Genomic DNA, 12,581 nt, shown 5'->3' on the forward strand with positions numbered 1-12,581 from the left:
TAGTAGTTCTATTTTCCCTAAACCCATACTGTTGTTCACTCAATATTTTGTATTTGCCAATGAAAAGATCCAATTTGAGGAAGTAGAAAAATTGAGGAAGTAAAGACACCGGTCTATAATAGTCCATTTGATGCTTATCTCTATTTTTAAATATTGGAATTACCTTTGCTGATTTCATATTATTAGGAAAAATACCTCTTTGAAAAGGTGTTTAAATAAATATTTAAATAACTCAAATTAATTATCTTTAAAAGTGTCTCGGGTCTTGAAAAGGGTGTATTTTATATTCGGGTCAAAGCTGTATTCATAAGGACTTGTAAACTCTCTCACGGGTTTCGTCCGTGTCTGGATTACATAATCTGAACAGACCTGTCACCTCTTATTCCAGCTGACTTTGGAGTCGCCGCCAAAATAACGGCAACCATTGCCAAGAGGAAGTCCTTCATCGGGACACCTTATTGGTGAGTCTTTCCACGTTTTCTCCAAAGGAGTTGAGGGGCTTGTGAAAAAAAGGCATTGTTCAATTTATTCTGGCACGGCTTCTCTTTTCTTCCGAGTTGGTGCTTGTGATTGAACTACTTTAGATCACAGTACACTTTTGTAGTGCTCTCTTGTTTTTCAATGTCATTGCATTTCTTTTCCGGAGATGTCTTGATTACCTTAAATGTTAGAGCTGTTGTTGTTGTGAAAATTATGGAGGAAAAAAAGCTCTTTGATGTCTGTCCCCCTGGTCCCTGGATATCAACAAAATCATTTCAGATATCTAATTGGCTTCCTCTGAAATATCGCTAATACACACGGATTGGCCCATCAGTCACATCTAGCTGCAGTCAGTCAGCAACAGAGATATGAGTCAGTCAGCAACAGAGATATGTGTGTGTATGTATAGTCAACAGACGGCCACGCCCCATCAGTCTACTGAGAGTTGGCTGTGCTCAGAAAGGGTGACCTAAAAAAAACGTATAACAAATCAAATGATACATCTGAAGCTGAAAGGATTATACTGTACATATGACATAAACATTCCACAATAAGCAGTTTCTGTGCATCTCTGTCAACAGCTCTCCCCACTCTAAACAAACCTTGTGCTTCAAGCTCAACTTCAGTTTAAAAGCCCTAATGCACATAGTGACGGCCATTTGCCTTTGTAACCGGTAAGACTTAAAAGTAGGGATGTAACGCGATACTAAAATGGGACGATACAGACCGTGGACTGTGATGGTCATGTTGTCATTCGATACTTTTACTGGTTACTAAGTTACTAAATGACCTGGCTTTTATTTTGAAAGCGCTTTCTGTGGTAAACGGGGAAGCGACAGCTAGGCTTACAGGTGTGTATTGTTTGTGCATGCTGGCTTCCAGGCTAGTGTTGTGTGTGCAAACCTAATGTTAGGTGTTAGTTATCCAGCCTTTTCACTGGAAAAATTATATATATATAATGTTCTTTGATATTGTAATTCTAACCAAATCATGAGCCCAGTGTTGTGATTGAACCAAATCGTGACCAGAGTGTATCATGATTCATTACATCCCTACTTAAAGTGTCTAGGATACCTGCTTTATATGGGGGCTTTTATTAGGAAGTTGAGCTCCCATGCCCTGCTCTTGAAAGCACAGGCTAGCGCTGTTAATGACTACAGAGATTAGATTCAAATGTATTGTCATCATACAACAAAACTAAGTTTGGCTTCCAACCAGAGTGCAAATGTAACAGTAAAGTGCAACAGTAATATACAATGTACCAGTGATTAAACTGGGTATAATAAAATATATAAATGAGTACTACTGAGTATAGTGCTAATCAGATGTATGTACAGAGTTGTAGTATTAATATGTACAGGTATAAAGAAAGACACTATGGTATAGTAAGTCATACTGGCCAGCAGAGTAACTAGTAAGAGTAGGTAAGGGTCTACACATATGTAAAGGATTATATGCAGGTATGTACAGACCGATGTGGATAGATACTGTGTGTGTATATATATATATTATATACAGTATTGTACATGCTGTCAGGAAATGGGCTTTCCCCCCCCATACCTTACTGTAATTACATCACCATGAATACACACCACCACTGTAAGTCAAACTGACTTCATTTAGCAAAAATAAAAAATGTGCCAGGAGTCTCTTTTTGTAGATTCAGTAGCTTGTGCAGCTCTCCGCGGGTCCTACGCGTCAGGCCGAGGATGCCTAGTGATTGAGTGTATGGGATAACCATCCCTTTGTGTGGTATTCTTTAAAAGCTACTTTAGGGCACTCACTGTCTCCATGTGCCCGTGTGCAGGATGGCTCCCGAGGTGGCAGCTGTGGAGAAGAACGGGGGCTACAACCAGCTGTGTGACATCTGGGCCGTCGGTATCACTGCCATCGAGCTGGCGGAGCTGCAGCCCCCCATGTTTGACCTGCACCCCATGAGGTACGGTTCAGCTTCCTCGCTACGGGGCCGTCCCAAAGGGTATCCGCTCCAGCCGGTTAACCGGTCGTTTAAATTATGATAATAAACTTTATTTGTATGGCACCTTTCATACAAGAATTGCTGCCCAAAGTGCTTCACAGACAGCAGGGATGTAGACACAAAATAGACATAGAATTGGAATAATTATAGAGAATTAACAGCGATTAATTTCTGTCATTTAAAATCTATAATTAAAAAAAAAAAATTAATCGAATTTATATATATAATTCTTTTTTATTTTTTATTTTATTTCTGTCATTAAAATCTATTTAAAAAAAGATTGTAATGAATTTAGAGAGGGATTAAAAATCAGTATCCGTGTGCCCACCTGTTTTCTCCAGTGACGGCAGAGTAGCGTCTAAAGCTCACCAGAAAGGGAGAGTAAACCCCCCCCCCCATAACTCCTGCCTCCCTGTGAAGTCTGTACTCTGCCCACAGACGCTCTTGCGCAATAAACACAAGCTCTCGTGTGGGTTTTTCAGATTACCTCGGACGTGATCAGCGCTTCCTCCTTTTGTGTTCCAGTAATGCTTCATCAGATCTTTTGTTTACTTGAATGAATAGCTGTCCCGATTTAATCACAAGTGTGTTTAGTCTATGCTGCACATTGTACACATCTTTCACTAGAGGCCCCCCGCACAGAACGTTTGTGTGGCTCTCCCCCTTCCAACATGGCTGCCCGTAAACCATTTTGGAAAAACGCCTTTCAAAAGAAAAGGCCTCCTTTCTGTGCAGTGGTAGAGTAGCTAATACGCTGGAAAAGCAGGGCAATACTGTTCCACTGTGACTTGTTGACCAATTCCCTTCATAGGTCACAGTCAAGGTCACCTTTATTTATATAGCACATTTAAAATCAACCGAAGTTGCACCAAAGTGCTTTAGAATATAAAGAAACAGACAAATACAAAATGCAATATAATAAATACACTAAATAGTCACAACAGGACCAGGGATGTATGGCTTAACAAGCCTCAAAAAGCCAATGAAAACAAGTGAGTGAGGGTCCCCTAGACTTTGGGACATCTAAAAGTACCTTGTTCCATGACCTCAGTGCTCTAACTGAGATAATAAGTCACCAAATTATAAAATGTGTGTTGATATATTTCTCTATATCAACACATAGCAACTGTTTTGCACATAGCAATCATTGTCTCTTCCAATATGGAGGAGAAATGGGCATTCTAAACATTCCGTGCAAGGCCTCTGTCGGGCTAAAGTGCTGTGTTTGTAACAGTGTGATTTTCTTTTTGTCTCCACAGGGCCCTGTTTCTAATGTCAAAGAGTAGCTTTCAGCCTCCCAAGCTAAAAGACAAGACTAAATGGTGAGTGCACTGGGCTTTGACGTTTGCTATTCCAGGATTTACAGGTGTGTTGTTGTTGTTTTGAGGATCAACCCGCGGAGCACTTAATAAAAGGATGTTGTTGTTGTTCCCCCCCCCCCCCCCCCCCCAGGTCCACAGCCTTCCATAACTTTGTCAAAGTGTCTCTGACCAAGAACCCCAAGAAGAGGCCGACTGCAGAGAAGCTCCTGTCGGTAATGAATCTCATTCTTGGCTTTAATCTCCTTTCTGGCATACTGTTTAAAAAAAAAAGAAAAAAAAAAAAAAGGCGGAGTCCTAATTAAACGCAGAGTCCTTTTTACTGGCCGGGTATATCTTCACGTTCTGACAAATAAAGGCCTCACTTAAAAGGAGGAATCCCTTTTATTTGTCCCAATACTAGCTTAAATCTCACACCTTGGTGAGAGCCAAGAGGGCTAAAGAATGGCCAGAATGGAAGCACTCCTCCCAGCCTAGCTCATTTAATCAATATGTACTTTGTTACTATGCGTTTCACTATTAAACCTATATTGATCACGAAGATCCGTCTACGACCATAATCGATGAGTGTGGTTCCACCACACGGGTCTAAATCAATTGTTTTATCATCCGTGTTTTATCATAATTTGCGATCATAAGTCAGTAATGAGCAGAACTCCGGGCGGGAAACGCTGCAGCTAGATGTATCTCCATTATCCCCGTCTCTCTCCATCTCTCCCCGGCTGATTTATCTCGATGCGCAACAGTGGCTCCACTTACGTAGCTTCCTCCCTCCCCTCGTCCGTCTCTCTCAACACAATACAAGTCAATCTAACGTTACCAGACACCCGCGCAGCGTAGGCTGCACACAGCCATCATCCATGATTCACCGCTGCTCCTCATCACGACAACGCTTGCTAGTACATAATGTTTGCCAACTACAAAAATACAGCATGCCTGCGTGAAATTTACTAATTTACTCACCGTTAGTAATGACACTTGTAAAACTGAATGAAACTTCATCATTGCTCCATTCCTCCAAACTGCTCTCTGTCTCTCTCTCTCTCTGTGTGTGAGGTTGGCGCTAGAGTGAGAATGCGCCATCTTTCAGAGTAAGATCTAATGACGCGTAATTGATATGTTATTCGGTAGCCTCATTAGTATACAGGTAATATTCGTACTTACTGGTTATAGACACCTGTCTCAAACAAACGACAAAACAGTTGCTATATTAATGAAAATGTAATAATTTGGTCTTATTATTGAATCTCGTGAGCAAGCCGCAGTGGAACAGTAATATCATAATAATAATAATAATACATCAAATTTGTATAGCGCTTTTCCTAATGCTCAAAGACACTTTCTTCTGAATGTGATTTCCAGTGGTTACCGGCAATCATGTTGGAAGGGAGACAGCTACACAAACGTTTATTTCAAGGCTGCTAATTTGTTTCTGTATAACGATTAGCATAGTTCACGTCACAGAGGGTAGCTGTCTTATCCTAATGATCCACGTTTAGGTTGACATAGTGGTCTTAGTCTTATTGGGTGGAAAGCTGAGCATAAGAGCAAAATGGCCACCATGTGAACTGGGTCAATTGAAGTGAAACGAGACCCCTGATTAGACACTTCTAACTTCCTGGTGGTTTAAAAAAACGTTACAATGTAACCCGTTGTATCTCGTTACAGCATGTGTTTGTGGCCCAGACGGGTTTGACCAGGAGCGTAGCGGTGGACCTCTTAGACATGATGAACAACCCTGACAACCTCCAGCACTTCAGCGAGGTGGATGATGACGACCTCGAGGTAACGTCCGCTCCCATTTGTCGCATATCATGTCACGTCACATCGCATCTGCCATGTGGTGGATGCCTTTTATCCAAAGCGCCTTGCTGTGCCCTCCTTGGGTGGGAAACCACTCATTGATTTGACGTGAAACTGCTTTTTACTGCCGTCTTGACCATACCTCCCTGGAAGAGGAGATATTGTATCTCAATGGAACCTTTCTGTCTAAATAAAACATTCATCAAGCCATACAGCAAGCCAGTCAGCAATACAATAGACAATAGTGTCATCCGCATAACAATGACCTTGACAGGCACTCAAAGATGAGACTATTATTAATATAAATGGTAAATAAGACGGGACCCAGGATTGACCCCTGCGGGACATCTTTTGTATTGGATAAGAACTCTGACTGGGCTTTCTCAGTTTTCACATGCCAAAGTCTCTCTGAAAAATTGCTCCGAAACCAATTACAATAATTTGCATCAAAAGTGGAACACTGCTTACCATGCAACCCCCCCTAGCTTTGATAACAGAAATCGACTCTGGAGCTTAACAATTCTTCAGATTCTGACTCATTTTGTGGGGAACCGTTGGCAGTGTTTTAGCCCCAGAGTCTTCTCACGTTCCTCTCTAACTTCTCCCCCTCTCTCTTCAGTCTCTTCCCTCCTCATTATTATTCCTACTGGCATCAACAACACATCTATGTGGCGGACAAGGAGGTGGTACCAGCGCCTTTTTAAAAGACCATTGTGCTGCTTCTCTCCCTCTGACACAAGACAGCAGTCGCTCTGTCTTGGCCATGATGAGTAAAAAAAAAAAAAAAACTCTGAATGCTATTGACTGCAGGCAACAGAGCTGCTTGTTTCATACATCCAGCGCCAGGGCTGCATAGTAATGAGGACTATATGTATGCAGCACGGCTGTCCTCGGAAGAAATTGTTCGCGGGCTAATGGTCACAGGATTTATACTTGATTTTGTTGACAAATCTGTAGAATTATTTTAGTTTTCCACTGCATTAGTGCAGGAGGACCAGAGATGTGCTCATAATTTTTGAGGAAATGAAATGACTCATTCAGCGCATAAGGCTAGACTAATGGACTATGAGGGGAAGTCCTAGCATGCAACAAAAAAGCAGACCCGGGCTTCACTTTTACTTTACTTAAAGGTGCTATAGATAACATTCAGCCACTAGATGTCGCACCAACATGTGCTTATCCAATCAGGCGTATTCCACGTGGGGAAATGGGAAGTAGAGAGGGGCTACATGCACGCAACATGTAAACAACAATATTAATTTTGGACCTGCAAAATATTTTTAAATGATACATTTGTTAATCAATCATTTTTGGGCGGGAAAGCAATACTTTCATTCCGCACCTTTCTAAAAGCTGGATGTGTGTATATATATATATATATATATATATGAGTCTACATAAACATTTTATCTATAGCACCTTTAAACACTTTTCGGATCTCCTTGCTACAGATCAAGTTGGCTCCCATGAATATGTTAATGAGACCAGCTGGTATCTCTAGGGTTGGGTATCGAAATTCTATACTTTTATGGTATCGATCGATTTGCTTCAATACTATTGTGTGTCGAAAAAGTAGTTAATCTCACATCAGTGAGCCAATAGGCAGGTTTGTTCCAAAATAAAACATTTCTTCTGTTCAACCGCAACCCCAAATCATCCAAAATGTAACAAGGACCTGTCTCAAACCCTGCCCCTTTTCTTGATCCTCCAATCACAACTGTCGCTTACCTCGGACAAACTTGGTTTGTCCGAGGTAAGCGACAGTTGTGATTGGAGGATCAAGAAAAGGGGCAGAGTTTGAGACAGGTCACATAACTCGCAACCCAGCAAATAAGGTATCGAAAAAAGTGTGTTTTTGATACGGGTATTGAGTCCCAGGTCAAAATCTTTCAAACGATACCCAGACCTAGTTCTCTCACTGCATCACTTTGTAGATTGTACCGAACGACTCAAGAACATCGTTTAGTTTGTTGTTTATTTGTCAGGGACAGTGCATAATTTAAAATTGCACCAGAGTTAGCTTCAACCTAATGCAATATGATATACTATAATATAATATAATACAAGAGTGTGACCTCAAACATTCTACTTATAAATGCCATGTGATATAAAACCACTTCCACCAATGTCCTGCACTATCAGCTATAATATCAAGTGTACTATTACTTCAGATGATCAAATGTTTCTAATCTCTCGCTCTCTTTCTCTCTCCCCCCCCAGCCACTCTCTGCAGTCAGACACACCATCCGTTCCACCAACAAGAATGCCAGAGCTGAGAGGACGCGCTCCGAGATCAACTGTAAGTGAACAAACAGGCCGGTCCTACCGCCCTCACTGTCGCAAAGAAACAGAAGATACATTTTTTTTAACCCCACCCACCACATCTAGGCCCCCCCCCCCCCCCCCCAACCAACCCACCCAGGCACGTCTGACCTCTCACATCTATCTCTCCTCTGACCCCCCCCCCCCCCCCTCATTGGTCGGTGTGTAAGTCAGTCTAGCGGTCAGTGTCTGTGGGTGGCTAGTCTGGTCTTTGGGTCTTCCTGCTAATCCCGTAGTGCTGGCACGGCTCCAGGCCACAGCGTGCGTATAAATAGCCCGGGGATTCAGGGAAGAGAAAGTGGCTCTAGGTCCGTCTGCGATGTCCAGCGCGCACGCACGCACTGTGTCACCTCCTGCTGCCGTCACAGGCCCCTTCATTGTTATGTGTACATGGAGTTATTGACGTTGCATTGTTCCTCTCATTGTCAATTTATTGTGTTAATAAATTGACTAGACTACGTGGAAAATGCAGAAGCTCTTTGCAGAGTTCTCTAAATCGTTTGTATGTGTGGCTAATGCATAGCCTAACCCGGTAGACTAGTGCATACTATGTTAACATTGATGGTAGTTCTTCAGGTAAGGCGTGTGAGTTTTGTGTTGTGTGAGCTGTAGAAGTAAGTCAAGTGTTGTGCCTGTCTTGTTGTCTGTCACAAGGCTCCCAACAGTCCTTTCATTAATTGAGCTGATGTAGTAAAAGCCCCTGTGGGAGTCTTTGAAGTATTTGTGCTGCTTGTTTGTCGTTTTCATTCACAGCAGTAGGTCCTTCATATCGCATGTGTGCTGGTGTCTGTGTGTGTTTGGTCTCAGTAATAGTTTGTACCAGTGTGTGTTTGGTCTCAGTAATAGTTTGTACCAGTGTGTGTTTGGTCTCTGTTGTAGTTTGTACCAGTGTTTATTTAGTTGTAGTAGTTTGTACCAGTGTTTATTTAGTTGTAGTAGTTTGTACCAGTCTTTGTTTGGTTGTAGTAGTTTGTACCAGTCTGTCTTTGGTTGTAGTAGTTTGTACCAGTCTGTCTTTGGTTGTAGTAGTTTGTTTTGTACCAGTGTGTCTTTGCTATCTATCTTGATTCGTGATCATGACCGACTTTCCCCCCTTCGTAAAGCAAACAATGGGACAGACCCAGGATCAGTCTTCTTGGACCCTAGTGAGGACACAGGTCAGTGACAGAGTAGTGAGATAGTGTGTGTGTGTGTGTGTGTCTCTGTGTGTGTTAGGGCTGGGCGATTAATTTCAATTACGATTTTGGCTTCCCACATTCATGAGGAGGGAGCCATGGTGCATTTCTCCAGTTGTTTTGAAATGTCTTTGGCAACTTGACAGCAAGATGACAGAAAGGGCAGCCTTTGGTCCAAAAAGTTAAACAAATTTGTCATCGTCATATGCTGTTCTCAAATCAATGAGGAATCATGTTTAATTATGGTGATTTCAATACCAATCATAATAATCGTGATTATGATGTTTGCCATAATCGAGAAGCCCTAGTGTGTGTGTGTGTGTGTGTGTGTGTGTGTGTGTGCGTACATACGTCCAAGCTCACACCGGAATCCCCGACATGTAGGTCTTGGATGTCTGTAGTGTATATAACAGATTGCCGTGCTGGATAATGGATTGAGTTGGTAAGGTCAGTCTCTCTGTACGGCGATGACTACCTGCTTTTCGGCCCTAACCGTTGACTAACCCTCTTGTGACGCCAGGTTTCCCGTCGAGGCCGCGGGATAGAAATAGCGCTTCTAATGTAGTGTCATGTAATGTTGTGTCGGTCGACTAATCAGAGGTCAGACCGGGCGAGATGTAACATCCTCCTATTGTACGTTTCATCAGCGGAGGATTTCACAAGGATTCCTCAACCTCACCGTCTGAAGTTGACCGCCACCACAAAACCGTTTAGCCTCCGGGGCGCCGCTACGATTCCACATTATACGCATACCTACCGGCGTCGGGACGATTGCGAAATAACAAAACACCGGCTTTTTAATTCCTTTCGACACAAACGTTCTTTGTTAACGTTAAGTGAAGTGAAAAGCCGATTATGAGGGATTGTGTTCTGGCAGGTCTGTGTGTGTTTCTCTTTGTCCTCGTGAGTTTCGTCATGTTTATACCGGACACGGCTGAGCTGGACTACTCTACTAGATCTAAATGTTTGACAACGCCTGACCACAAACCCGCGAACTGTTTGGAATCTCTATTGCCTTTGTGTCATGTAAATTGCCGTCACCTTGACAAGAGTTCCCCCGAACGGGTTCCTGGTTATTGTCGGTCTGATCTGTGTTTGTCTCTGGCAGCCTGCTCATCCCAAGGGCTACAGGCCAGACCTTCACAAGACCACCTCGTATATCAATAAGACCCTCTGTTGCTAAGGAAGCGACAGTGTGATGTTTAGAGTAGGGCTGGGCGATATGGCGGAAATATGATCATGTCACGATATTTCTCTTTAGTTTTGACGGTGTAACGGTATTTGACGGTAATTCGTTTTCCAGTACAAATGACAATGTGATACAACTATATGATACAATAATATAGATTTTCTCTTGTAATACAATTGGTGCTATTTCATTCAAAATGGTCTATTTTCTTTTACTTTTCGAAGAGGAATAATGTTTGTGACATTTTATTTGTCACATATAAGGTACATGTACATTATAGTGAAATGCTTGGTTCTGTATGACCCTCCTGAGATTGTGCTTCATACAGTAAAAAAGTAAAAGAATAAAGACCAAACACTATACAATATACAAAACTAAAATGTACCAAATGCGGTAGAAGAGGTAGTGCAAATTTGTAGGAATAGATTTATTGAATAATGTATTCTGTATAGCGTGGAGAATCCATATCCCTTCATCGTTGGTATACCTCCCAGCCCTACGTCACAGCTTTAGTTGATCTATTTGTTGTCGTCAAGATGCCTCACAGAACATCCCTCAGTGCATCATTAATCCAGAACGGTCCTCTGCTACCCCATGCATTAAACATGCACTGAAGGATGTTGTCTGTGAGTGTAAGTAAGTAAGTCTTATTTCTAAAGCACATTTAAACAACTGCCGTTGCACCAAAGCGCTGTACATATCATCATCATCATCATCAACCTTTATTTACCGGTATTTACAATTGAGGTCACCCTCATTTTCAACATTGTCGAGACTTTACAGAAATTTCAATGCACACATTTCTACAATATAACAATAATACATATGAATAACTATCTATATAGTAAAATGCTAATAAAATGAACATGGGTATAAAATCACAGATTGACAGAATAAAAAACAATGCATACATTGCAGACATAAGAATAGGTATAACGGACAATAAAAGTAGTGCAATGTAAACGTGCAGACTTAATAATGGCATAAAATAAGTACAAATAAATATATTGCATTTATTATATATAAATGGCACTATAATAAAACGTAGTAAAACATGGTAAAGAAAGCAATACAAATATAACAAGTAAAATGAAAACATAAGAAATAGAAAAATACACAACATGAAACAGGGTAGTGAGATCAGACTATCCAGACTAAAAAGCTCAGTTTAAAAGCTAAAAGTGAGTGCTGGTTTCTTCTACTACTGTACCGACTGTGCACCCTCTCAGTGAGCCGTGCTCACACACCCACCACAGTCACTAATTTTACTTCCTTACTTTCTGGTTATTACCTCGTGTGACTTCCTTCGTGGTTTCTGCGAGTGTTGATGGCAGTTTACCTTGCAAAACGGTACAGCCTGCTTTTACCCGTAACATGAGGAAACCGCTATGGCTTGGTGTTCCCCTAAAACCTTGGGCACCATCGCCCTCTAGTGTCACAAGTGTGTATTGGGGGGGAGGGAAACAATGTGACTCTCAACATGTTAATTTCTCCCAACAGTTGACAAGGTCCAGTTTGAACCTCCACTTCGGAAGGAGACCGAGGCTCACTCTGAAATGGTGATGCTACTTTGCATTTTATTACAATCTGCAACTTATTTCCCCTCTCACGCTGTCCCTTCATTTGTATCTTGTTTTGAAATCCATCCTTAATTTCTCCACTGACTCGGTTCTCCTGTGTTTCACTTGTTTTGTTTGTTTGTTTGTTTGCTTGCGGCTCTCCGCAGGATGTGAGCAAAGAGAACGACTTCCCCTCCCCCTGGAGTCCGTTTGCCGAGGGAGGAATAACATCCAGGTGAGCCATAGAGACCGCTGTCACAGGAACCATTCCTGACTCCTGTTTTGGCCCGGGCGCCTCCCGTCATGTTGGGAAAACGGTCTCTCTCTCTCTCACACACACACACACACAGACACGCGCACATAAAAACACACACACACTGAGATGACAACTGTTGAGATTAGCATTTGGCATCACAAAATGCAAACATCTGTACAATTGATTGACCTAAAATAAAATTAAATAAAAAGTACAGTATGAAAAAGATGAATGAATGAAAGAAAGAGAAAAAAATAACATGTCAAAAATAATAATAATTTGTTGTGAAATGAAAAAAAAACTAAGATAAAAGAATAAACAAAACAGTCTCTTGTCTGAAAAGGAAGACGCAATTAGCTTATCAGCTCCTGCCCCTTATTGCAATAAACCTGTGACAAAGTTTTCAAAACCAGTGTTCAATTGTCTTCCAACAACATCATCTGCAAAATAAATCACTTGTGCATCGATCAAGTTAATATATAAACATTACTGTTAATAAA

The 12,581-nt window shown here is 41.6% G+C and overlaps 1 protein-coding gene across 1 annotated transcript in view; it reads left to right on the top strand.

Annotated features, from left to right (window-relative positions):
- map4k5 (mitogen-activated protein kinase kinase kinase kinase 5) overlaps window positions 1–12,581 on the top strand; it is an 83,842-nt gene that overhangs the window by 34,526 nt on the left and 36,735 nt on the right. Inside the window, exons 9-16 of the mRNA XM_084309978.1 lie at window positions 389–461; window positions 2,288–2,419; window positions 3,718–3,780; window positions 3,911–3,992; window positions 5,446–5,562; window positions 7,801–7,879; window positions 11,767–11,825; window positions 11,993–12,060. Of these exons, the coding sequence (XP_084166104.1) occupies window positions 389–461; window positions 2,288–2,419; window positions 3,718–3,780; window positions 3,911–3,992; window positions 5,446–5,562; window positions 7,801–7,879; window positions 11,767–11,825; window positions 11,993–12,060 (673 nt within the window). The remainder of the gene's footprint in view (window positions 1–388; window positions 462–2,287; window positions 2,420–3,717; window positions 3,781–3,910; window positions 3,993–5,445; window positions 5,563–7,800; window positions 7,880–11,766; window positions 11,826–11,992; window positions 12,061–12,581) is intronic.

This window comes from Notolepis coatsorum, assembly GCF_963971535.1.
Source record: "Notolepis coatsorum genome assembly, chromosome: 3".
NCBI lineage: Eukaryota > Metazoa > Chordata > Actinopteri > Aulopiformes > Paralepididae > Notolepis > Notolepis coatsorum.